This window comes from Emydura macquarii, unplaced genomic scaffold (assembly GCF_026122565.2).
Source record: "Emydura macquarii macquarii isolate MOO-44397 ecotype Brisbane River unplaced genomic scaffold, CSIRO-AGI_Emac_v2 contig_2636, whole genome shotgun sequence".
Lineage (NCBI taxonomy): Eukaryota > Metazoa > Chordata > Testudines > Chelidae > Emydura > Emydura macquarii.
Window position 1 is genome coordinate 45387842 of NW_027132773.1, and position 27685 is coordinate 45415526.

At 40.9% G+C, this 27685-nt stretch overlaps 1 protein-coding gene across 2 annotated transcripts in view; it reads right to left on the minus strand.

The window, feature by feature from the left end:
* The window catches only part of SEMA3D (semaphorin 3D), a 197834-nt gene that overhangs the window by 126768 nt on the left and 43381 nt on the right, over positions 1-27685 (minus strand). Inside the window, exons 1-2 of one of the 2 annotated variants that reach the window (XM_067564560.1) lie at positions 25986-26073; positions 7843-8034 (exon numbers count right to left, since the gene is read on the minus strand). In XM_067564560.1, the coding sequence (XP_067420661.1) occupies positions 7843-7993 (151 nt within the window). In that variant the 5' untranslated portion in view covers positions 7994-8034; positions 25986-26073. Of the gene's footprint in view, positions 1-7842; positions 8035-25985; positions 26074-27685 lie in introns of those variants that run through there. The other variant, XM_067564559.1, reaches the window with a different exon arrangement.

Below are 27685 nucleotides of genomic sequence, written 5' to 3' on the forward strand. Positions count from 1 at the left end.
TTGGGGGAAAAAAAACACTGGAAAAAGCAAGCACAATAATAATCCAATATTCCACATATTTCCTTATTTGTCTATTGGCCTCATCAGTGGCAGCACAGCTCTCTGAACTGGAATGTGTGTATTAACTTGTATTCCCCTCTGCTTTTTTCTGCAGGGCTAGGTCAATGAGTTTAGCTATAATAACTCATCCCTACAATCTAATCCAGAGCTCTATGAAGATCCTAATAAAAGTTTGGGTCAGAGCCTCAGTCTCAGTTATCCACTCACTGTCATTATAAATGACTAAGCATTTCCCCCCACCATTCCCAGCAGGTCTCTTTCACACTATTTTAAAATATTTTAATAAACACATTTTTCCTAGGCTGACCTCAAAGTTTTTTGTCTCCCCTCCTCTTCTACCAGCCAACTGATTTATTCAAGATTTTGCATCTGGCTGGCTATCTTTGAAGTATAGAAGGATACAGTAATTGTGGTCATCACCACCATGGGGAATAAATAACTTTGGGGAAATTTTTAGAAGCCATAACTAGAAGTAAAATTTTATTACAAGCTGGGATTTTTCCTACTAATATCCATAACTCAATGTCAGATAGAACGGTTACTGACGTTCATAACTGTTGTTCTTTGAGATGTGTTGTTCATGTCCATTCCATATTACATGTGTGTGCGCCACATGAACTGGTGCTGGAGATTTTTTCCTTAGTAATATTCATAGGGCCGGTTCTAGTGCTTTAGGGTTATGCGCTTATTAGCCAGTATATAGGGCACTGCCAGCCCCCCTCCCTCTCGGTTCCTGCTTGCTAGGAATGGGTTGTGGAATGGACATGAGCAACACATCTCGAAGAACAACAGTTATTAAGATCAGTAACTGTTCTTCTTTGAGTGCTTGCTCATGTCCATTCCATATTAGGTGACTTGCCAGCAGTGTTTCTGCAGGTGGACTAGGAGTTCACAGACACGCTGCTTGCGATATTGTTTTGCCAAAATCTGCATTGTCTCGGGCTTGTGGAGTGATGACGTAATGGGCTGCAAAAGTATGGATCGAAAACTGAGTTGCAGCTCTAAAGGTGTCCTGTATTGGGACCTGAGCCAGGAAGGCCACCGCCGATGCTTGGGCTCTTATAGAGTGGGCCGTCAGCAAAGCCAGAGGCATGACCCCTGCCTGCCCATAGCAGGCTTGGATGCAGGCAGTGATCCAGGGTGATATCCTCTGGGATGATACCGGCAGACCCTTCATTCATTTGGCAATCACAATGAACAACTGTGTGGATCTGAAGAGAGGCTTAATCCTGTAAATGTGGAAAGCCAGAGCTCGCCTGACGTCGATCGTATGGAGACACCTTTCTACATTGGAATTTTGGGGCTTTGGAAAGAAGACAGGCAGGAAAATCGCCTGGTTGATGTGAAATTGCGATATCACCTTTTGGCAAGAATGCTGGGTGAGGGCGCAGCTGTACAACACCTTGTACAACACCATGTATGGGGGTTTGGAAGTCAGGGCCTTGATCTCTGTGGTCCACTTTGCTGAAGTAATTGCCACCAAGAAAGTAACCTTCCAAGATAGGTGTAGAAGAGAGCAAGACAACAGGGGCTCCAAAGGGAGCCCAGTGAGCCTTAATAGGACCACGTTGAGGTCCCATTGAGGAATCGGGTCTCATACCAGTGGAAACCTTTGAGGAATCTGGCTGTCATCTCATGTGAGAAGACCAATCTGCCCTGGATAGAAGTGTGAATGGTCAATACAGCTGCCAAGTGTACCTTAATGGACAATAAGTCTAGACCTTGTTGGTTCAGATGTAGCAGGTAATCCAAAATACATGATTTAGTCCGGGAGATGTTCAAATCAGATGCCCAGAAAATGAAACATCTCCACTTGGACAGGTATGACGCTCTGATGGACAGTTTCCTGCTTCCCAACAGGATTTGCAGGACCTGAGTGGCACAGGCCTGTTCCTCCATACTTAGCCATGGAGCATTTACGCCATCAGGTGCAGGAAGACTAGGTCCGGGTGCAGTAGTCGACCATGATCTTCAGAGATCAGGTGGGAGCCACTGATAAATCTAGCAGCATCACGACCAGTGCTGGCGTGGCTATCAAAAATGACTCACACTTTGTCCCACTTGACCTTTATGAGGATTTTGTACATGGGGGGAATTGGAGGAAAGGCATACATCAAGTCGCCCGACCATGGTAGGAGAAAATCATCAGAAAGAGAGCCGCTTCTAAGCCCTTGTAGGGAACAGAAGCAATGACAACTTCCTGTTCCATCTGGTAACAAAGAGGTCCATTTAGGGAGTACCCCACTTTTGGAAGATGGCGAGAAGAAAAGGACCTGCTGGGATGATCAGCCAATGTGTTCCTGACCCCCAGGAGATGCACAGCCTTTAGGTGGATGGCATGACCCACACAGAAGTCCCGTAGACGGAGGGCCTCATGTTTGTTGATGTAGTACATTAAGGTCGTATTGTCTGTCAATATTTGCACTACCTTGCCAGATAGCTGGGGAAGAAACATCTTGCAGGCCCATCAGATCGCTCTTAGCTCCCTGACTTTAATGTGTAATGCCAGTTTCTCCTTGGACGAAAGGAATGGGTCCTGATGCTTCCAAGGTAGGACCCCATCCTAGATCCGAAGCATATGACACCAGTGACAATGTCAATTGTGGGGCTGTAAAGGGGACCCCGTTTGATATGTAATACAGTTTTGACCACCGTGATAGGAAGGCGAGTATTGGTGGAGGGATCATGAGAACCATGTCCAGATGGTGTCTGATCTGTGAGAATACCATTGACAGCCACATTTTCAGACACCTGAGGTGTAACCTCATGTACTGGACCAGTAGGTGCAAGCTGCCATGTGTCCCAGCAGCCTGAGGCATACCCTCACTGTGGTGAGGGGATGAGCAGATATGGCAAGGAACCTGGCCTCTGATAGGACTGCTCTGGCTTGGATGGAGTGAAGGACCACCCCAATTAACTCTATCCTCTGAACTGGTACCAGTGTTGATTTTTGTTCATTTATTAACAGGCCCAGTGCTTGACAGATGTCTCAGATGACCCCGATGCTATGTTCGACTTGTGCTTTTGAGTGGCCCTTGATGCACCAGTTGTTCAGATACTGGAAGACTTGTGTACCTCACCGTCTGAGGCAGGCTGTGACTACCACCATGAATTTTGTGAATAGACGTGGTGCTGTTGATAGGCCAAAGGGAAGCACTGTAAACTGGTAACGCTGCTTTCTGATCTTCTGTGGCCCGGAAAGATAGATGGGGTGGCATACCAGTTGCCAGGATGCAGAAAGGGAATGATGGAGGCCAAAGAGACCATGTAGAACTTCAACTTCTTGAGATATTTGTTGAGGCCACTCAGGTCTAGGATGGGTCGCAAACCCCCGTTGGCTTCTGTGATCAGAAAGTAGCGAGAGTAGAATCTCTCCCTCCCCATTCTTAGGGAACTTCCTCTACAGTGCCTATCTATAAGAGGTCTTGCACCTCCTGGCTAAGAAGTTGCTCATGGGAAGGGTCCCTGAAGAGGGACAGGGTTGGGGTATGGGGAGGTGGGAGTGAAATAAACTGAAGGCTGTACCCAGCTGCCACTGTATTTAGCACCCAGTCTGATGTTACAGCAGCTCAGGCCAGGAGGAAGGATACAAAGCGGTGAGAAAATAAAAGGGAGGCTGGATCCTAGATGAGAGCTGGTAGGTCACTCCCGGGCACACCTTCAAGAGGCCTGTCTGCTTCCAGAAGGGTAACAGCTTGAGCCCAACTGGGTGTTGGTTGCTGTGGATTGGCCCTGGCATTTTTATAACCCCATTTTTCTTTTTGTAGGGTTAATCTCTGCATTGGTCCCCAAATCTCTGTGGCTATTGGGGCTTGAAGTGCCTCCTGGCAGATTATAGGGTGTATAGACCCAAAGAGTGGCTCTGGAGTCCTTTAACCCATGCAACCTTGAGTCTGTTTGGTCTGCAAATAGGGCTGCACCGTCAAATGGGAGGTCCCAAATGGACGGTTGGACCTCTGAAGACAGACCGGCAGACTGGAGCCTTGATACTTATCTCATTGACACAGCCAACACCATTGTCCACCGAATCAGCTGCATCAGAGGCTGCTTGGAGGGAGGCCTTGGCCACAGACTACCCCTCCTTTAGTATAGTCTCAAATTCCTGTCTGAAGTCCTGAGGCAGGGAGTCAGCAAACTTAGTCAAGGAGTGCCAGATATTAAAATTGTATCTTTCCAACAGGGCTTGTTGGTTTGATATGCACACCCTTTTTATTCTTTGGGGTGGAACTTGCCTGTCCCTTTCATTGGCCGCTGTTAATACCAACGATCCCAGGGCGGGGTGGGTGTAAAGATATTCAAACCCTTTCATGGGTACATAGTATTTCCTTTCTGCCCACATAGATGCAGGGAGCAGAGAGGATGAGGTCTGCCATAGGGTCTTTGCTAGTTTTACTACCCATTCATGGATCAGGAGAGCCACCTTGGATGGGGCGGCTGCTGCCAGGATGTCAAAAAGCTCATCAGCCAGCTCCTTCAATTCTTCTGCCTGTAGGACCAGGTTCAATGATACTCGTTTGAGCCACTGTTGGTGAGCCCTGAAGTCATCATCCGGGAGAGTGGCGGAGAGTTCCGCTATAGCCTCATCTAATGAGGAGGACAATGACACTGGCAAAGGTGGAGGGTGAACTCTTCCTCCTTGGCTGGTGTGGCCCCTTCTGGGGCTACAGCAGACGCCTCAGCCTTGGCCTTTTGGTCTGACTCGACAACTAAGTCAAGTGCTGGGTGAGTGACAATCTTCTCCCTGAAGCCCCAGAGAATGACTGTTCTTGTCCTGCAGCAGGAAACCTGCATTCCAAAACTGCCATGGTATGGGTCACTGTGCCTGCAGCCAAACCCCCACAGGAGGTCCCATGGGGAAGTCCAAAGCCAAAGAGGTAGATGTCTGTCCCCTGGGCAAGGTCACCTCCTCCCATTCCGAGTCCAAGGAGCTGCTCTCCAGGGACTACGGTTGTGCTGATGTCGAGGGACCATGGTGGTGCTGATGTCACTTGCCTCTCTCCACCTTATTGGGAATGGTGGCATTCCAGTACCGGAGAGCGGTGCTGGGAGCCTGGGTGTTGTGTGTCCAGTGACCGGTTCTTATTCTTCAGCTTCCTGTACTGGCTTGGTGGTGACCGGTGTCAGGATTCCGGGGATCTGTGACAGGAATGTGGGGATTGGTGCCAGGAGTCTGGGGACCCAGCAGCGGTGAACTGGAGACCAGTGCTGCAACTCCAAGGACTGGTGTTGTGGGTCCAGAGGTTGGTGTCATAGCCCAACCACCTACGATGTGGCTTCGGGGACCACTGCTGTGGGTCCAGTGACCATTGGCAGGACGTTGGTGGCCTGCATGTGACCAGGGACTAATGTCTTGGTGTTGGGGATCGCTGCAGGGGCCTCATCGCAAGCTTGCCTCTAGATGGTTCCGCAGTTGATGGTATCAGTACCATGTTCTTGTGTGGGGAACCTCTCTTCCTGAGGTGTCGGTGGCACAGGAATTGTCAGGAAGTCGTTCACTGCTTGGAATGCCTCCGAAGTGATTGGTACGATAAGGTTCCAGGGGCCCTTGCTTCTCCCAGGAGTCAGCAGTGAGTCCAGTGTTGGGCTTGGGACCCAAATGTAAAAGGCCGATGCCACCACAAGTCCCAGTGGGGACAGGTGGCCTGGAACGAGTCTCTCCTGGTCACCTATGCTCTTTCTGCCCCTCCTCAGGACCGGTGAGCACCCGCATTCAGTATGTGTCTTCTTGGATTTTTTCTTCGGCATCAGGGATGATGATTGGTGCCAGGAGGAAGTTGGCATGGGGAGAACGCTCCACACAAAAGTCGATATACTTGGGGTCAAGTCAGATCGACTCGGCTCCAAGACCAATGTAAGTGCCGACTCCATTAGGAGAGCTCTCAATCTGATATCTCAATAGTTTTTGGTGTGAGGCCTGAATCCTTTACAGATTCTGCACTTGTCTCACCTGTGAGCCTCTCCCAGGCCATTTAGGCAGCTCTGTTGAGGGTCGTTGACCGGCATAGGCTTCTTCCATGAAGCGCATGGTTTGAAGTCCAGGGACCACAGCATTCCCCGTCCCTGGAAAGTGTTCATCAACCTACAGTATGTCTAAGAAAACTAACACTTAGCAAATCAACTAACTTAAACTACATACAATAATGTAGCTAAGGAAACTCACTGGGTTGTAATAGCTTGCCACAGCAAAAGAACATTTCAGCATCATCATGGGCGGTGAGAAAGAACTGAGAGGGAGGGGGCCGGCGGCTCCCTAAATACCAGTGCATACGCGTGCAACCCCAGAGGATGCTAGAGCCAGCCCTACAGTTACCACTAGGGGAAAAATCTTCAGCACCGGTGCATGTGGCGCACACACACCTAATATGGAACGAACATGAGCAAGCATTCGAAGAATAATTTTCAGCTTCTGTATTTATTGGCTTACATGACTGTAACTATTTCCTGAAATTATGCAAAAGCAGTCAAGATCTCATATGCACATAGATATAGCCACATACTTGCATACAAATCCTGCAAATGCAAAATTGAAACTTGTAAATAAGTAGCATTTTACCTGGAATAGTACTCACTGATTAAATAAATCCTTGTATGGGTTATACCTTACAATAATCACATTCTGCTCATTGATGATGGCTATGTGGCCTCTTGTCATTTCAGAGCTTCTTGGGCCTCATGGTACCCATCAGCTATGCACTGAAGAATAACTGTGCCACTGTAAGTGAGAATAGAGTCAGTGCCCTTAATTACAGGGCACTGAGATGGTTTAAAGCTAAATTAGGGAAACTTTTCTCTAGCTAAGCAAGACAAAACCAAGATCATTGTCAATACATATGAATGGAATCATCTCACCAAACTATAGTAGGGTGCTGTTCAGAGATAGCAACCAGAAAACCCAGAAGTGTACTAGGATAATTTAACAATTAAAAATATATCTTTATTTAAATTCAGCCTTTATCATTTTACTGAGGGCAGAATTTAAGACAAAAAGGATTGCACAAGTGTAACTGCCAACACTTCAGTGTATGGTCTGAAGAATCTTTCTAGTCTAAAGATGCACCAGTAAGGGAAAAAAACACCTCTAGATTTTCAGATCCCAGGTTGAGTTAGGCAGGGTAGCAGCTAGAAAAAAAAATCTATGTATTTTTTAAACCGAGCAAACTTGCTATGGTATCAAACTGCAAAACAATAATTATAGAACTCCACAGTGCCATTTTTAACACAGCCAGTTTTCAGACAACTGTACTTGAAGTTTTACTTCTAATTTCAATGGGAACAAGGTATTGGACGCTAAATCAGGGAATTGGGCCCTAAAACAAAAAGAAATACTATCAAGTGGCTGTCAGAGTCATATATGTTCAATGGAGACCATAAAAAAGAATGAAGACTAGTTTCATACCAATCATATGGGATTGATTAATTCATCCAATTCTTGGTGATTTGCAGCTTGTCACATAAGTGTTTTTAGCTTCAAGGAAAAAAAGTCTAAATTTAGCAAATACTTCAGAGTTTTTACTGAGTATTATAAACTGTATCCCTTTAAATTGTATCTGAGAAACATTACAGTTTCCATTACTGCCCCTCAGCCCAAAAAGATAATTTAATACTTCTGTCCCATAGAAAAATATATGTCTTTCATGCTATTGTTGTCTATTTCTAGGAATAGTTGTGACAACTGTTTGTTTTCCTGTTTAATAATAGAAATTAAGTGTTGGCACCATCACACTAAAAAAAACCAAACCAAACCAAACACAAAAGAAATAGAAAATCTTCTGATGGGTTTACCTTTATAGGAAAGCTTAAGTCTTGGGATATTTTGTTTTGAAGTTCCAGTGATTGGAAGGAACAGCATTACTAAGGATAACGCTGTGCAGACATGCGGCACTTTGAAAGATCTCATTCTGCTGTTCTCTTGAGAGTCTTTTCTTGCATTCATGGTGAAAAAAGTCTCTGTTTTTCAGAAAATCCAAATGTAATCTGAAAGCCAAAAGAAAACATCTGTGTGTCCTTTGCATCGTCGCACACAAAGTTTATGAAGACAAGCCAGGCCTATAGTTAGAGAGTAGCTTAAGCAAAAAAAAAAAAAAAAAAAAAGCAAAAGTTACTTTGCCATAAAGGCTTTGTTTCTCCAGTATACACCAACATTCTGTAAATCTTTTTCTATAAAACTAATTTGGCAGACAGACTGGAAAAATATGTAAGCTTTTGGAGAACAACATCTAGCATAGCTAACATTTAAGTAAACATTAAATTAAATATAATACCCATTAAAAATAACAGTCACCATTAAAATGAGGGTGTTTACCCAGTTACCAAACATGAATGGCTTGGCTATTTCTGTCTAGATACAAAGGTATTTTATATCCTTATATTATGAATAGGCAACACTATAATATCTCAGATACCACCATGTTCTAATTGGGTATACATGCTAATTTATAATTGCACTCTCATCACAAACTTCTTTATAAGCTAAAAGAAACTGGATATCAGAAACTTTTATTCACTTTCAGTAGGAAAAAAATGATTGTTGATATATGTAAAACTGTCTTTCAATATGTTTTTCTCAGTGAAATAACTATGAGATTTAACTGCCTCAGTTCACACCAAACATCCTAGGAACCTTAATGGGGAGGTTCCATGCAAAAGTCAAGAGTCTTGTATAGTCCCATCTCAGCACAACGTGTAAGAAAAGCAAGCTTTGTATCACCTTTTACTTAATATAATACCTACCTCTTTTCATCCATATTTCTCAAAGTACCTTACAAAGGAAGGTAATTATCACTATCCATGGAAAAATGGAGACACAATTAAGCTGAAGGGACTTTCAGAAGATCATGCAGTAATCCCAGTGTAGAACTGGGAACAGCAAGAATGGAGTTATTTTTTTCTAAAATATTCCTGTTTGAATTAGAGTACTCTTTTGGAGAAGATTTATGGCCTTTGTTATGCAGGAGGTCGGGCTGGATGACAACAGTGGTCCCTTCTGGCCTTAGAATCTATGAAGATGACAAGAGCAGATACTACACCAATGATTAACAAGTAGGGCTAGTAGAAAAATGATGACAGTTTTTCCAGTAGCAATTTTTAAAAACATTTTCTGAAAAATATGTCAGTGGACTCTAATAAAACAACTCCAATGCTCAGATCAGCTAATTCCATGTAAGTACCGGGGGCAAGGTTCTGTGCTGAGCCTTTTAGAGATGAAACACAGAATGCACAGCCCATGGGGTGGGGTGCTTTAATCCATCTTTATGTCCTCCCACATGTGGGCTGCTCTGTGGCTCTTGGTATTAACTTAGCGTCAGTTCAGCTATGAGAGCTGCCCGAGAAGCTGCAGCACTGCCAGAATCTCTATACTGTTACATGCTGTAGCCCCCCCTCACCCACTGCACACCTTTCCTGGTCCCAGCCTCACCCCAATCAATCCCCTCCGCTATGGCTTGCCTGGACGTTCACCTGGAACATCCTTCCTATGCCAGCAAATTCAGCTTCCTTCCTTTCTTTCTGCAAATCTCTCCTCAAAACACACTACGACCCTGCAGCTTCTCGGTCTGAATCTATTCCTCTAGGCTAGGCACAATTACCCATTCATTAAATAAATCTCCAAACTATGCATTTCATTGTTTGACTTTGTTTTCTACTCTTTATCCTAGTCGAATGTTAACACCTCAGAGAGAGAGAGAGAGAGAGAGAGAGAGATCTTGTTTACTTCATATATGTGTTATGCTGAGTTCGTTATTAGCGCCCAACAAATATGAAGACATGGAAAGTAACTGATGCTGACATTAACAATGCTGGCCTACTCTATGTCAAAAAAAAAAAAAAAAAAAGAAAAGACTGTGGGGAAAAAAAGATGCACAAGCCCTGTCCATTTTGGTGGATGAGACTGAAAACTGTACTCCAAAGCAAGAGATTATCTAATATCAAGTCTCATTGCAAAGACTGCAGAGAGAATCATGGCTTGGGGGACTGGGATTGTGCTGCATCCATAAGGATTCCACCAGAGGGTGTGTGGGTCCCTGAAGCAAGAGCATAATTAAGTTATTGGTCCAAATTCACCATTGGTATAAGAAGGGGTGAACATGACGAGTCACTGTCATCTGCTGACTTACAACCAATATTGAATTTAGCCTTTTGGCTGTAAGGAGCCTGACTTTTCCACGTAGAAGTTTCTGGCTACAGAAATCCTTCTTCCTTTGTTTTATCTGACTTCTGGCTGTGGAGGAGGCCTGACACAAGGGGTCTACTTTACACGTGAGGCAGCTGTTCAGTGAGTTTGAGACAAACAAGTCCCGTTATAGACTTGCTGCAGGCTGGCCAGATTTTTTAGGTTATGTTTTTTTCATAAGTTCACCCTCTAATACAACTCCAGCTCCAATACTTGATTCTTCCAGGAGATTAATGCCCCACACCTTCTCGGACATTTCTTATATAGATCACTGCCCTATGCTCCGTATAACCAAAACCATAAGCACTGGTTAAAAAGAGAGAGGAGAGTTATCAGAAAGAAAGAAGAGAAATTCTGCTCACTTTAGTTCTTTGATGTTTCTGATAAACATCTACCCATGCTGCAATACTCCTGTGAGATGTACTGAACCAAAATGGTGGACAAAACATTTAAAGCCAGGGATGTTTCACTTTAAAATGCTTTACCATGAAGCTGTAATGTACTTACATTCAGTTCTTTTACATTTTTGATTATCATCTTTAAGCACTTTGCTGAAAAGGGCCGTAAGCACAAATCTCTTTTTATGTACATGGTAGCTCCACTGAAGTAAAGGGGACTATTCACATGCTTAAAACTGGTGGGTGCATAAGCACTTTGTTGAATCAGGGCCTATGTGCTTGGTTCTATTGTTAGATCCTCCTTTTGTAACTCAAATTTGGAATGACTTATGGGCTAGCAAGCTGCCAGCAGTCAAACCACTGATGTGCTGGTATTCTGCCATCTTGGGAAAGCCAGGGATATCCAGATGAATATGACTGGTGCATTTTTGACATTATATCCCTGAAAAGAGGTGACATCTTAGTGCAAGTGGTCAGACTTAGTAAAACTTATAGGACAGATTATGCTGAAGCTACTGTCTGAAAGAGGCAAACCTGGAGCCAATTTATTTAGCATAATTTATTCCAGGCCTTTTGTTGGAATAAACAGAACTCTTAAGCCTCCTCAGATAGACAGTCCCCTATTGGTGCATAACTACATGAGTTTTTAATACATTGTTCAGCTAAATCTGATGTCTAAATGCAAAAATCTAGCACTCAGGGATGTTCTATGGACTTCTGACTTTCCCTGGTGTCATGGGGTCCAGAAACAAAGGATGGCAACTCACCTATAAATGTAGATTTTTCAACCATGGCTGATATAACAGTCATTTGAATATTTAAACAATAGTTTTTACTTAATCAGAGTATAACTTAAAACCCAGTTTGTGTTCTGAAACAGTTTTAAAATGATGAGTTTTTTATTATGCAAAAAAGCACAATGAAAACTGCTTACAGCAAATTAAATATTCAAATCTCAGTAACAGTGATGTAAATCTGAAGTAACTACTGTAAATCCACAATAAATCTAGAGAGTTTAGCCCATTGTGATTATAATAATTAAGAACAAGTTAGGAAAAACTGGGAGACAATTTCTACTCATAAATATGTTGGGTAAGTTACTTGGCCACTTAGTTTTAGCATGCATAATATTAACCAGGGATTCTTTGGAGAGGAAGACGGTTGTCCCGTAAAGAAGCCCATTTTGGCTGTCTGATCTGGTTTGATGCACATGACAGACATCCTGTTGATCAGCCCTATATTTAGACATATTTTGAGCATACTGTATGCAAGGGTTAAATACTGGCTGTAAATGCAACAAGACTGGAAATGTATCCCACCTACAGTTAAATCACAAATATAGAGACAAACACATAGAGAAGTTCTAAATATATTATATACGTAGTCACAAACATCCACACAAGTTCTAAATTTATTTCTAACTGTCTTGCAGATGACTAATTACAATAAAACAGCAAGATGTATTTCCAAGAATATTTCTATAGTTGGCTAGCTTATACTTCAAAACTGCACCATAATCACGAACCGGTTATTGAAAATCTAGCCTTTCTCAGAAGAGAAAGTGGAAACATATATGACAATCAGATGAATAATTCAGCAAATAAAACACAGACAGAGTATAATGTAGGGTTCACTTAGCATCCAAACTCTCTTTTTAAGTAACAAAGATGACATTGATCCAGAGCACAGTGAAACTATGTTTTTACCACTCTCAGATAGACTGGATATTCTGCTGATAGACAGATTGGCAGAGAAAGCTTTTCTTCCCAATGGGAAATCTCATTATAAAACTAACTCCGTCTGAGAGCTAACATAACAGTATCATTCATAGCCATTCTCCAACATTTACTTTATAAAGCAGCTTTAGTAATGTTTACAATGCAGCAAATTTTGTCCTCTGCATAAAAATATTACTCTTTTCGCAAAACCCCAAAATCAATATCACTATACTCACCCCTCCCCCACCTCCAAAAACAAACAAAATAACCTAGCAAAATTAACATTAACTGAAGGAAAATACTTTGGTACAATACTAATATTAAAGTGAATGTGCAATGCATTTACTTAATCATTTTTTGAATTTCAATATGCTTTTTTCATATGAGAATTTTGTTAAACATCCAATGGGTATTATCTACACATTAAGGCCCCCATCCTAAAATGAATTTCATGCAAGCACAGGAATTCACCCAGGCTGAGCTCATTGCAGAATCAGGGCCTCTATCAACCATTCACCCTACAAAACATCTGCATCCTCGGTATTTGGAATATGAGATAGACCTCTTCTCCGGTTTTCATTTTGAAAGGAATAAGTGGAACAAAAAGAAATGAAGGGAATGGTAAATGGAAGCAAGGCAGAGACAAGTGAGGGGAAGGATTGAGACGAGTAGAAAATAATTATTTTATTTTAAATGGAGAAAAGAGTTTTAGAGATGATAGTAAATTGAAATATTAAAAGGAATGAAAACAAAAAATCAAGGGTAAGTCTGAAAAAAACAAATCACTGAAGAAAAGACACCCTAACATACAGAAGAAATAAATGGAGACTAGGGAAATGAAAGAAAAAAAACCAAGGGAGATGATTTATTAGTTTTTTCTACAGACAGTTTGCTTTATATACTATCTGAATATAGGATTTAACAGCTGGTAAAGCATGAGGATGACACAGTAATTGGTAGAAGGGTAAATAGCAATAAGGACAGGTCAGGTCTACAGAGTGATCTGGATCACATGGTAAACTAGGCTCATTTGAATACATGCTTTGATGCAGCCAAATGCAAGGTCATACATCTAGGGAGAGAGGGTGGAATTCTGGCCCTCCTGAAGTCAGTGACAAAATTCCCTTTAACTTCAATTATGACAGGATTTCATCCAGAGAATGTGGATCATGCTTGTAGGATGAGAGACTGTACTACCAAAACCTGTGATACTGAAACGTACTACATGATCATAATTGTGCCTTCTGGCTTTATAGTCCATGAATTGATGATTGAAGATAAAGCAAAACCCCTCCAGAAGCAATTTGCTGCGTGCTACAGATCTCACTCATTTGCATGTAAAAAAGCAAATGCTGGAATGTACTTTTAGATTCCATTGTCTGTTTCTCCAACTCCAGTCTGCATTTTCTGATTGAAGGCAAAGGGCTGAGAGGAGTTTGTGTCATTTGGTGATGATATCACAAAGAGTAGACTGCATCCCTACAGCCAGTTGATGATTCATATCCACAAATCTCAGTACATGTGCTCTATTGTGTTGAATGCATGTGCAAATGATATTCCAAATTTTATACATAATTTTGAAAATCATGCCTTATCTACCCATTTTGGCGGTATGATGCATTCAGGCATCACTATTTTAATAGTATCTCTTCGGGGACAGTGTATTTACATCACCTAAAAAAAAAAACATTGGAACTTTACTCATCTGAAAAAGCAAATGAGAAAAGCTGAGTGAAAAATAGTTTATAAAGTACTCAAACAGAACTCATAGATCAAACCTCATCATTATATTATTTTAATTACTGCATATACCCTGATCAGAGTGAACTGTCTATATTAAATATGTTTTAGATATCTTATTACCTTGGCATCTAAGAACATAGAACATAAAAATGGCCATACTGGGTCAGACCAATGGTCTATCTAGCCCAGTATCCTGTCTTCTGACAGTGGCCAATGCCAGGTGCTTTAGACAAATGAATAGAATAAGTAATCATCAAGTGATCTATCCTGTCGCCCATTCCAAGCCTCCGGCAAACAGCAATCCCTGCCTATCCTGGTTAATAGCCATTGATGGACCTTTCCTCCATGAACTTATCTAGTTCTTTTTTTAACCCTGTTATAGTCTTGGCCTTCACAACATTCTCCGGCAAGGAGTTCCACAGGTTGACTATGTGTAGCATGAAGAAATACTTCCTTTTGTTCGTTTTAAAGCTGCTGCCTATTAATTTCATTTGGTGACCCCTCGTTTTTGTGTTATGAGAAGGAGTAAATAACACTTCCTTATTTATTGTCTCCACACCAGTCATGATTTGATAGCCTTCTATCATATCTCCCCTTAGTCGTCTCTTTTCCAAGCTGAAAAGTCCCAGTGTTATTAATCTCTCCTCATATGGAAGCTTTCCAATACCCCTAATAATTTTAGTTGCCCTTTTCTGTACCTTTTCCAATTCCATTATTTCTTTTTTGAGATGGGGCGACCAGATCTGAACGCAGTATTCAAGATGTGGGCGTACCATGGATTTATAGAGAGGCAATTCGATATTTTTTGTCTTATGATCTCTCTTTCTTAAAAATTCCCAACATTCTGTTAGCTTTTTTGACTGCCACTACACATTGAATGGAGGTTTTCAAAGAACTATCCACAATGACTCCAACATTTCTTTTTTGTATGGTAACTGCTAATGTAGACCCCATCATTTCATACGTATAGTTGGAATTCTGTTTTCCAATGTATATTACTTTGCATTTATCAACATTGCATTTCACCTGCCATTTTGGTGCCCAGTCACCCAGTTTTTGAGATTCCTTTGTAACTCTTCACAAACTGCTTTGGAGTTAACTATCTTGAATTGTTTTGTATCATCTGCAAATTTTGTCATCTCACTGTTTATCCCTTTTTACAGTACTGATTCCTAGAACAGTACTGATTACTATACAGACTCCTGGAGGACACCACTGTTTACCTTTCCCCATTCTGAAAATTGGCTATTTATTCCTACCCTTTGTTTCCTATCTTTTAACCAGTTACTGATCAGCAGAGGATCTTCCCTCTTATCCCATGACTGCCCACTTTGCTTAAGAGCCTTTGGTGAGGGACCTTGTCAAAGGCTTTCTGAAAATCTAAGTACACTATATTCATTGGATCATCCTTGTCCACGTGCTTGTTGACTCCCTCAAAGAATTCTAGTAGATTGGTGAAGCACAATTTCCCTGTACAAAACCATATTGACTCCCAACAAATCGTATTCATCTGTGTCTGAAAATTCTGTTCTTTCCTATAATTTCAACTAATTTGCCCGGTTTTACTCGCCTGTAATTGCTGGAACCATTTCCGGATCCTTGTTTAAAAATTGGTGTCACATTACCTCTCCTCCAATCATCTGATACAGAAGCTGATTTAAATGATAGGTTACATCATACCACAATTAGTGGTAAGAAAGCAGTAGATAGAAAATCTCTAGAGGCACTAAATGAAAGTGTGAAGTTGATATCCAACAAACAGATGCTGAGAGCTGCCTCTGACAGAATAACATTTCCCAGAAGAGAGAGAATTTTTGTGCAGAGAGTTAGACCCCACCTGCTGGAGTTGGATGGTTTGTCACAGCTGTAAAATAAGTGGGCACAGAAAATAGACAGGAAGCCTGCCTAAGGAAGCACCTTTGCCTGCTATTGAGAAAATAAAAAGCCAAAAAAAAAAAAAAGTCATGATGACAGCAAGAGTAACTACAGTCCTTATCTTAGGACTACCTGCCTAACCAGTTAAATGCTGCCAGATTTTATTGGCAAACGCTAATATCTGAATAACTCCAGGCAGCAATTGCAAGCTGTTAACCCACTGACCCTACAGATACTATTATCCTAAATACAGACACAGCTGCTGTAACCAGTTTGAAGAACTAGAGTCTTTACCCACTCCCTCCCCCTGAGAAAGCTATGAGTACCTCTCTACTTAGTTTACTTTTTGCAGTCCCACCACAGGTCATCAGCAGGAATGGAACCAGAGATCTTCAAAAATGGAGGTTTGAGCTTTCATGCTCCAGGACCAGGGTCTATCCCTGCTGTTGACTACTAGTGATGGGTTTTTACAAATTGGCACTTGTCCTTCCATGCACCTCACAGACTTGGGATAAGCCTCCCTTGACAGGGGGATTGTGTAACACACTGGCTAAGTGTGTTATGAACCCCTTCACTGATGGGTTCACAAATAGGATAAGATTCTAAAACTACCCCCAAATAAAGGAGTTAGAGGAGCACCTCAATTGGAAGAAGCTTATGTCTCTGAATGTGAAGGAATTGGGTTCTATCATGGCAACAGTCTGTGATGGAAGATTCTCACCAACTGGCAATCCATAATATTGTTATCAATACTCGCAAATTGCATTAACAAGCTTGCACTGGGGAATTTGTTTATTATTAGATCTTCCCATGCCTAGAGACACATATGGCAATCTAATGCTTCTACCTCATTCTGTCTAATGACGTTTCTTGCTCTGTTGTCAGCTGTTTCCACCACAGCAACATCTTTCCCAATGGTTCTCTTATATGCCATCTGTTGTCATCTTCTCTATCTTCCACCAGGACTTAGATCCTTCCACTCATTGAACAGAATGAGTACAACATTTATATTCAAATTTTATCATTACTAAACATTTATATTGGGTATATAACAGTATATAAAGCATATAAAGGTCTCATTTTGGACAGGGCCCCTTCTGGTAGGCACTGCAGAGTCATGTAGTAAGTGACAGTTTCTGCCCCATAGACCTTTCCCTCTAAAACACAAGACATTAAAAGGTGGAGGATACAAACGACCGAGCAGGGATTTCATTTACTGCAACTCATAGCAAACACTTTCTCAGTTTATTGATCTGATGCAACAGATGTGTAATCTGATTTCCTTTCTGCAATACTGCACTAGCAGGCTTCTTGTTATGTTGGGAAATTTATGTAATGTTTGGTACAGTTGTGGTACCGATAAACTTGCCAGTTTTATTTAAATTAAATAGAAAAGGTTACTTCTGAATCTAATCCTCTCGTGCTTTCCTATAAGAAATACCTTGAGTACTACAAATATTGAGGTTAGCCAATTGCAGGTTTTAATGAGATACCTAAGGCAATTAATGAGGTTTTTTTTTAATTACCACCACTGTACTACGGATAGGAAGCTCCATTAACTACCAATTATCAGCAATTCATTATCAGCCTGTGTTTCCTGTTTTGAAAGGTTTGATAATAAGTTCAGCCTGTTTATCATGTCTAAGGCCATGTCTACACTATAGCAACTAAACTATGACACTTCAATTGTGCTGCTCATAATGTAAGCACTTTCTCCACTGATGGAAGGGTTTTTTTCCATCCGTGTAGTTAATCCACCTCTACAAGAGGTAGCAGCTAGGTCGCTGGAAGAATTATTCCATTCATCTTGCTGTGTCTACCGTGGGAGATATGTCAACCTGATTAAGCTGCATAGGCAACACATTTTTCATAGCCCTGAGTGATGTAGCTAGGTCAATCTAATTTTTTAGGTGTAGACCAGGTTTAACTTCAGGCTAGCGTGACTTAGTGTCTGCTGGCTATAGAAATGTAGATTTCAGACTACAACAAGACTGTGATCAAATGTTTATTCTATACTAACTAATTAATTTGGATTTCTATCATCAGTGTATGGCCTCATTATTTGATTCACTGCCAGTGAACTTTATATAATATAGTTTGCTTGGATTTAGCATGTAAACTACAGTATTGTGAGAGATGTGTGGGGAGGTTTTTTAGTTTACAATTCCAAAAGATTTTGGTTTCTTTTAATCATTCATGATCATATATTTAAATGCTTTTGGAAGAGTTCTTTATACCACTTGTCCAACTAGATTTTGGATCAACATTTTGTTCAACGTATGTGTAAAATTATATTCATGGAAGTTTGAGAAAGGATATATTGCAAAGGAGTAATCAATCACGTTATGGCCCTGCTGGGATGAGTGTTTTTGTTTTATTTTATTTTTTATTCTTTTAAATGATTGGATCAGATTTAAGGAGAGAGACAGAGAGGGAGAAAGTAGAACCATTTTAACATATGTAGTTTACAACTTTACACAGAGTAATTAAATCCTCTTTATCCTAACCTCACAGTATAGACCTCTGATAGGCTCTTTTATGGTGCTTATCACCATAGTATCACAAACATTACTGCATTTATTTTCACAACTTCATTATCAGGCAGGTAAGCATTGTTATTCCAGTGTTGCTACTAGAAAATGGAAGCAGAGAAAGATGAAAGGACTTGTGCAAGGTCACGCAAGAAATCTGTATTAGAGCCAGAAGCAGAACCCACATTCCTGGAGTGCCCATTCAATACCTTAGTCACAAAACCATCCTTCCTCTTCTTCTCCTATTCACTCCTTGTACTATGCATTGTTCGCTGTGATTCTTGTGGCCAGACACCAATGACTCACATTCCATTGAATTTAAACTAAATAAAAATTGGAACTTTTCCTAGTTTTTTATTCTTGATTTAAAGCCCATGTGCAAGCTTCAAAGTATTAAATGATCATTGTTTTATTCTTTATAAATATTTAAAACAGATTCACTGCTTGGTGTGAGTAAGGACATCAGATTATTATTTTAAAATATGTTAATGTTCACTAAATATTCCATTTCTAAAAGGTTAGGACTTACTGCTACCATGACCTAACAGAGCTTTCTGCCTGTGTAACATCAGGACTCAATTTATCTTTAATGCAACACACACAAAAAGCAAAAGCTGTTCTGAGAAGGATGCAGTGTCAATGTCCTCTCGGTCTAAAAAAAGCCATTCTAGAAAAAAAAAAAAATATCAGAGATGACCACCTCCATTAAACAGAATTATTTTCTACTTTGATTTAAAATGACAATAGCTTTTTTTTCTTTTTTTTTTTTTTGATCTGAGTACAAAGTGAGAACACCATAAGTGCAAAGACGAATCAGTACTGCTGTGACATGCTGTACCCCATATACACCCTTATGGTGTGACTTGTGTGTCATTCATCTTCACGCTTACACTGTAACTGTGTATTGTCTGATACGAAGTATGCCATGTAAGATGTTTTTGGAATGCTCATGACATACTGAGCTTTATTGTTATGGAAGCATGTTTCCTGCAATGTCATATGAATGAGATATGAAACTCTACTGTACCATATCCCCAAATGTGTGTCTCACATGACTTGAATAGATATGGACAAACACAAAGCTGTGTTTCCGTGCCCTGCAGAGGTATGCACACAGGAACAATGGACTGGCCTAAGCACCTTTGAGTACTTTGGCTCAAGAGGGAAAAATCACATCCACTGCTGGGCATGGACGATCACCTGACATCAGGGGGTGTCAAGGAAACTTGTTAAAGTTTGTGTCTTTGTGTAGGGGCTCTCCCCTGGAATCTTTCTCCCAAGCGACATCAAGGACTGGCACCTACCCACAGGGAGCGGGAGCCTGGCTGCAAGATGCATCACAACCAGCCTATGTGGTAAACTGACATCATAAAAGTTAATGTCATGGATTGAAAGAGACTGGAATATTAACCTTAGTTTAGAATACGAGTTATCTTTTAGTTAATCATGATTAACTCCTTGACTCATTTATTAATCTTTTGGTTTATATTAATCTGACTTGAAATCACTTAATGTCTTACCCTAATCAATAAACTTATTTGTTTGTCTTATCTAAAACAGTGCATATGGATTGAGTGTGTGCAGAGACCTCACTTAGAGTGACAGATCTGGTGCATATCAATTTCTTTGATAAATTGACAGACAACTGTAAATGAGCTTACAGGGTGGAGCGTACAGCACTGAACCCTGCAAGATGGCAGTTTCCAGGGTTGCATCTGGGACTGGGGGTCTATCCCATGAGTGGCTGGCCAGAAGCGCTCCTTCACTAGGCCAGGGACCAATTACTCGCAGGAGGCTGGGCGTGGGCTGACCCAGGAGTGGGTGGTTCACACAGCAAAGCAGGGTAAGTCAGGGCCCAGGAGTGAGGAATTGGGGTGACACAGCTACACACCACTCCGGATTGCAGGGAGGGAATGTCACAACTGCACAGGGATATAATAGAGCTTTTCAGACTTTTAACCTCTTAGTTGCTGGGTAGATGAGTGCCATGTATTCAGCTTTGGTGTACAGCCCTCACAGTGTGAATGAGCATACATCTTCCAGAATCATGGATCTTTTAAAAATAATAAGACCACTGACACACATGTAGTTTTCACCTTGAGTGTAGCTTCAAAGACTTCTCACCCAAGAAATTAGGCATGATGAAATACATATTAGGACCTCCCTCCTTTGGTGCTCAGATATCAGGGGAATTGAAAATAGGTACCTAAATGGATACCTGCTTCTAATATGTAGAGCAGTCTGAGACAAATGCCAATTTCAACGTAGGATATAAATGAGAACTCAAACATCATATTAAGCCAAATCACTGACTGTTCTTCTGAGTGTCTAATTTGGAGAGCAAGGAAAATACACATACACACACATTATAAAACCATTGTAAGTATATCAGGAGCTGAAAGCCTGCAAGAGGATTGGTGAGTCTGCTCTGCACTATGAGGAGAAAAGGATGCAATTAAAGATGTTAAGAACATGCCTGACAAACTACGTGATTCCTCTGAATAAAGGATTAACTAAAAAGGAAGTATTTTCAACCCTACATTTTCAAAAATTATGTTGGGAACTGAAAATGATAAAACTAGCTTTAAAATAATGAGATTAAAAAAATAATAAATTTGGAATCTTATTATTTGCCTTCTGAGTTTATAGCCTTTGCATTTACTTTTTCACATTTTTATCTGCAGCTTCATGGGCTGGAATTTACTTTAAAAGGAAAAGGCTGAGATTATCATTTAATCACAGGACTCCAGGAGTCAGAGAATTAAGAAAAATGCCATGAACTTGCTCTAGACCTGTTTTTTTCAATTGAGAAGCAAAGTCAGAGATGGAGGTGCCAGAACAATCTGATACATCAAAGAGCAACAAGTCACCAGGGCTCTGATCCAAAGCCAATGGAAAGACTCAAAGACTCTGTGGTCTTTGAAACAGCACCAGGACTTGGTAGTTGATGGATTTTCTTTTGAAGGAAGTTAATAAAAGTGGCTGAACTACTAATCTTGCAAGCCTTTACTCACATGAATAACCCTTCTTACACAAGTAGTCACACTGACTTCATTCAGAATGCTTATGTGAGTAAGGACTACTCATGTGAGTAAAAGCTTGCAGCATCCATCTTAGGTTTGGTATTTTGCACAGCTGGTACTTCTGATTATCCAAAAAATTGCTTGTGTCCCCAGGACCTTTGGGCAATCGAAGCTGCATAGCACAGGTAAACCGCACAAGACCTCTGACAACCTCTCTCGGCTGTGAGGACCATCTATGACTACAAGACACTTTGGGATCCCCCTGATTAACTAGCCTATGTGAGATATTCCATGCTGCTTTAGTTCTTTTAAACTCCTGACCCTCTGGATTAAAGAGGTATAGTTCTCTCTTCATAGCTGCAGCTCAACCCAGGGAGGAATTTAGAGACATCCAAAAATGAAGCCAGACAGAGTTTAGAAAAAAAAACCTTCAACGAGGCATTCAAAGAGAGACAGATACAGCTGGAGCTTACAAATACTACCATCAACTAAACTAACAGTTATTATATAATAGCCTTACAGGGACTGACCTTAAGAAGGACAATTTCTTAAAAGAAACCAAAAGCACCATAAACAAAGTAGATCTATAATAAAAATACAATACAATATTTTGCACTTATATCGTGCCTTTCATCAGCTCAACATGCCTAATAAATAATGTATGCATCCTGGAGCCATTCCTCAGGGCACTGAAGGTAATTATATTGATTTTACAGTTGGGAAAGCCGAGGCATAGAGTGGTTAAGAGCTTTGATAAGGAGCAGAGATGGAAATAGATCCCAGAATTTGTGATTACTAATGCCATGTTCCAGCTATGAAGAAAAGGCACCCTGATGAAAGAAGTTATACATGAAAATGAAAGAGGAATTGGGTGTCCACTAAAAAAAAAAAAAAAAGCAATTATGGAGAGTCTAAGACGTTCGAGCAATAAAAACATAGTTGCAAGGACAAGAAAGCTTTAGAGCAGCTTTGCCGATTTATCAAGCCTGGATGTTATGCTTTTTCAAGAGCAAACTATAAATGACTATTTAACCTCTACATTCTACCTTTCCAATGGCTCTTTTGTCCCCTCATCTGGACTACAGAATTAATAATGTGTTTTCTCCAAGGGCCAAACTCTGGCTCTGCTAATGTCAGTGGGAGTTAGGCCATTGACTTTAATGGAATCAGCGTTTTTTCTGACTGAAGTTCTACACTTCGAATGCTGCAGCGCAGTACAGTTGTGCCACAGTAGTGTTCAGTGAAGACTCTACTATGCCGACAGGAGAGCTTGTCCTTTCAGTGCAGTTAGTCCACCTCCATGAGAGATGGTAACTATATTGACAGGAAAAGGGGTTAGGTCGGTATAAATCTGTTTTTTAGGGGTGTGGGGATTGTAATTTTTTGTAGTGTAGACTTGCCCTAAGGGAAAAATAGCATGTTTGAAGTAAAATGTTTCAGATATAATAGCGATTTGCTATTTTATCACTTGGAAAATGCCATTGACTAGTCTTTGGATCTCTCTGACACTGTGTTTCAGTTTTCAAGGGCAAAGATGTGGAGCCATCTTTCACTAACCTCCTAGAATGTTCTGGACCTTTGTAGAATCTCATGGAACCTTCCAAACTTTCTAGAACTACATTTTCCTCAAACTTTCTAAAATGTTGTCAACCATGCGGCTGTGGGTATATAAGGGGTGAGGTGTCGGCAGTCAGTCAGTGAGAAATAAGAATGAACTGAAGTGAAGTGAGAACCCAGCTGTGATATTGTTAACCTTGTTTTATTGTGTAATTGTGAAAGTGTACTTGTGTTTAACGACTTGAAGAGTGTAAGCAGCGATTTGCTATTTTATCACTTGGAAAATGCCATTGGCTAGTCTTTGGATCTCTCTGACACTGTGTTCCAGTTTGCAAGGGCAAAGGTGAGAAAAGCAACCTTCTGAACTAAAGGACTAGGGTTAACATTCTAAGGCTGTCACCTTCTATAACACAATTTAATACTGGTCCACCCAACGTTGGTGCACAATTCAATTTCTTGATGTAAATACATTTTAGTTCTTCTTAAAATTAAAAAGTTTCTATAACTTTAGAACTTTTCTATAAGTTTAGAGGAAACTAATTTTGTTTTTAATTTGAATATATATGGCATGAATAAAAAAAGATTTACAGATCCTAACATGCAAATTTATCAAAAGGACCTGGGGGTTACAGTGGACAAGAACCTAGATATGAGTCAAGAGTGTACCCTTATTACCAAGAAGGTTAACGGCATATTGGGCTGCATCAGTACAAGCAATGCCAGCAGATGGAGGGAAATGATTATTTCCCTCTATTTGGCACTGGTGAGGCCACATTTGGAATATTGTATCGTTTTGGGCCCCCCATTACAGACAGGATATGGATAAATTGGAGAGTCCAGAGGAGGGCAACAAAAACTATTAGGGGGCTGGAACACAGGACTTTTGAGGTGAGTCTGAGGGAACTAGGTTTGTTTAGTCTGCAAAATAGAAGAATATAGGGGGATTTGATAGCAGCCATAAACTACCTGAAAGGGAGGATGGAGCTAGGCTGTTCTCAGTGGTAGTAGATGACAGAACCAGGAGCAATGGTCTCAAGTTTAAATGGGGGAGATCTAGGTTGGATATTAGGAAAAACTTTCCCTGGGAGGGTGGTGAAGCACTGGAATGGTTACCTAGGGAGGTGGTAGAATCTCTATCCTTAGAGGTTTTTAAGGTGCAGCTTGACAAAGCCCTGGTTGGGATGATTTAGTTGGGGTTGTTCCTGCTTTGAGCAGGGGGTTGAACTAGATGACCTCCTGAGGTCTCTTCCAACCCTAATCTTCTATGATTGTCTGATCTTATATGACGGGATAAGCCATGTATGCAAATCATGCATCAAAGTCCTGAAATGGGCTACAAATGCAAAAAAAAATAAGATATTCAAAAGTTTAACAAATGGAGGGGTGGCACCGAAGATACTCCTTGCCTGGAGTGCCTGGTTTAGGGCCGGCCCTGCATCTATTGTCAACCAGCCGGGGTGGTATAGCCCAGAGGAGGGTGCTTGAATGGCTGACAGCTGGCTGTGTTAGGGAGCTAACACCCAGCTGGCACAGGCTAGATTCCCTCATACTCGAGGCAAGTGGCAACAAGATGACTCAGAGGTCTGGGTAACCCCAAGAAGCATGACAGGATGAATCACCATCACTCCATCCAACCCAATTGCCCCACCCCCACATACACAGACTATAGTATTTGAGCACCTCCCAGTCCTTCAATGTATTGATTTCCACAATATCCTTCTAAGGTAGGAAGTATTTTACAGTTGGAGAACTGCGACCCAGAGAGACTGACTTGCCCAAGGTCACACAGGAAGTCTGTGCAGTGCAGGTAATTGAACTTAGTTCTTCCAGGTCCCAGAGTAACACCTAATCCCTGGACAATACTTCCTCTCAGCAATGAGAACTGAGAAGATGAGTCATAACAGCCCTGGCGCTTTCAAATATGGCAATTCTGCCACATTGCCGATAATGAAATCTGAAGCCAAAATTTACCACCAACACATTAACGTACCCAAAGATGAACACGGTAACAGAATCTTGTACCATCTCATTACCGCCATGAGATTCTGGAAGTCAATATAGGAGTAATAGTGACACTCACAGTGTGAATAGTTTTCAGTAGGATCCAGGTTGATCCAGAGAGCCTAATGTGAGCTTTAGGGATTATAGGAGCGTGGACTGTTTGTAGCAATGTTTCACCATATATGAAAAAATGAACCTTGGTGGTTACAGCACAGCACGGGAAGTTGGCAGACTTAGGACAAGTCACTTAAATGAGCATATTCAAATTTAGGCATCTATATCCATATGTAGACACCTAAATAACTGCCTTATTTTTAGAAGTGCTTATTTTAGAATATTTATAGATACAAAATTAAAGGTAAAAATCCACAATATAAGGAATAGCCCAAAGGATAAAAGAAAAATAGAAGAAAAGATTAAAAGAATAAATACCTTATGTGCCTCCTAAAAAGAATATTAAAGAACTACAGTATTATGAGTCATCCAACTGCCTCACAAATTATAAATTGGTCTGTGTCCATTTAATTTACTTCCATTAATGATTGCCTGTCTAAAATAAAATGTAAATTGTATATTTTTAGTCAAAATAATAGTTGTAGGTGATTTGCTTCTGCTGGTCAGTGCTGTATAAATACTGCAACATAATTCATGCCATTTGCTTAAGACAGGATACAACTTTACAAGGTGCCTCTGAAAAGCAGCTTTCCATCTGGATCAGTCATTGCTCTTTCAGAGCAACATTAGATGGAATTGTCAGGAAAAATTGCAAAAGTCTGCCCAAACCCTTACATTAATATAAAAAGTGAAAGGGAAAATATTGCCTACCAATGGTCAAGTAGCTGGAACTAATGTGGGCTTGTCACTTCACTTCCTATGCCAGGATCCCCCCTAGGTCTGGCTCCAGCACTCACCTGGCCCTTTGCTCTGCAATGTCTGGGTTTTTCAGCAGCCAGTCCAGTCTCAAGAGACTCAGCGCTCTGGCCAAGCCCCAGATAGTCTGCCCTTCTGGAGCGTCAGCAAACAGAAACCGATGGGAATTAGCGCAAATGAGTGGTTCCACAAATGGATTAAGATTCTTCCTTCAGAGGGGACTGGCCAGGATAGAGCCCTGAAATGAGTTCACAAGTAAATGAAGAGGCATAGTCCCTTATTCGGGGGAGTCTGCATCAGGTCCTTCCTTCCTTCTGGGAAGGGTCGTCAGACAGCAGTCATCTAAGGAGCTCCCTACCTTCAGCCAGCCCTCTCTCCAGGAGTTGAGGATGTAGTGTCTGCTCTCCTCCCTATTCTCTCATTAATTGAGTTGTGTTTCTCCCTTTTAAGAGCTTCCCTCCAATTATGACATTTCTCACTGGTGTGATGGCATGGAGACACCTCAGCACACATTAGCTTACTAACCTCCTATTGCTCAGCGTGGGGTCTGAATATCCCATCAAAAGGCTTCCTTTAACATTAGTTTAAAGGATTCAGCATACTTCTATTATTGTAGTTCACAGTCCTCAGTCTTTTCCCTTACCTTATTCCAGGCAGATGTTACCAATTCGTTAAAAATATTTATCAATAAACAGATACATTTTATTCCACACCTGAAGGGGTGTTTTCTCCAGCCCCACCCATGGCTTGTTCTGAGACACGCTACCATATCTCAGTGACTGGAAGACTGTCTATCCAACAATACGATGTGATAATATGTACAGTGAGCATGCAACCCGAGCACCAATGACACCATTCTAAGGGCTGAAAAGTACATCTCAGGGCACTCTGGAAATGGTGCTGTATGAGTTAAGCCTGAAAATCACCATAGTTATCAGCATACTTTGCCACATGATCAGTTATACACCATACACCATCTTCTGCTTGTTTTTACTGGCTCAACTCATATTGGCTTGAATTCAGAGATGGTTAAAGGGAGTTAAGATAGAGGGCAACAATCAATGGTGTTCACTGCCAATTGCAAGTATCTTGATTTGAGAGAGTCATTTATTATGACCATTGCCCTAGATTACATGTAAATTGCCATTAGCCACATTTGGAACTTTGATTCCCATTTCCCAGCTGATTCCACAAGGCAGCTTTTCAACTGCCTTAAATCATTTTTCGTACTAAAGACATTGCAAATGCAGTTACATAAACCCATACCATTTCAAATACTTCAGCTATGGTCTTCCCGTCTCACAGATATTATATCTATATCAGTTTATGTAACTGCATTTGCAGTAAAATATATATATACATGTGCGTGTGTAAGTAAGCAAAGTTAATACTTAAATGAAGGGATAACCCACCGATCATATTTTATTCAGTGTTCATATGCTTTTAGAAATCCATAGTAAATTGATAAGTAAGATAGGCATACTGGGATTTGGAACACTTTACATTTGATTACAAATACTGGTCAAAACTGGACCCATTTATCAAAAGCTTCTCAAACTTTTGAGTTTCTTATAAAAAGAGACCCGAACTTAAGCTATCCACTACATTTGTCAGTTTTGTAACACCAACGACTGCAGTTAGGTTGTATTGTTTCCTGGCTGGGTGTTCCTTAAATAACAGAATGATTACTATGATCTTTTTGTTTGTTAAAAATATCAATAAACATTTACATAATGACTGT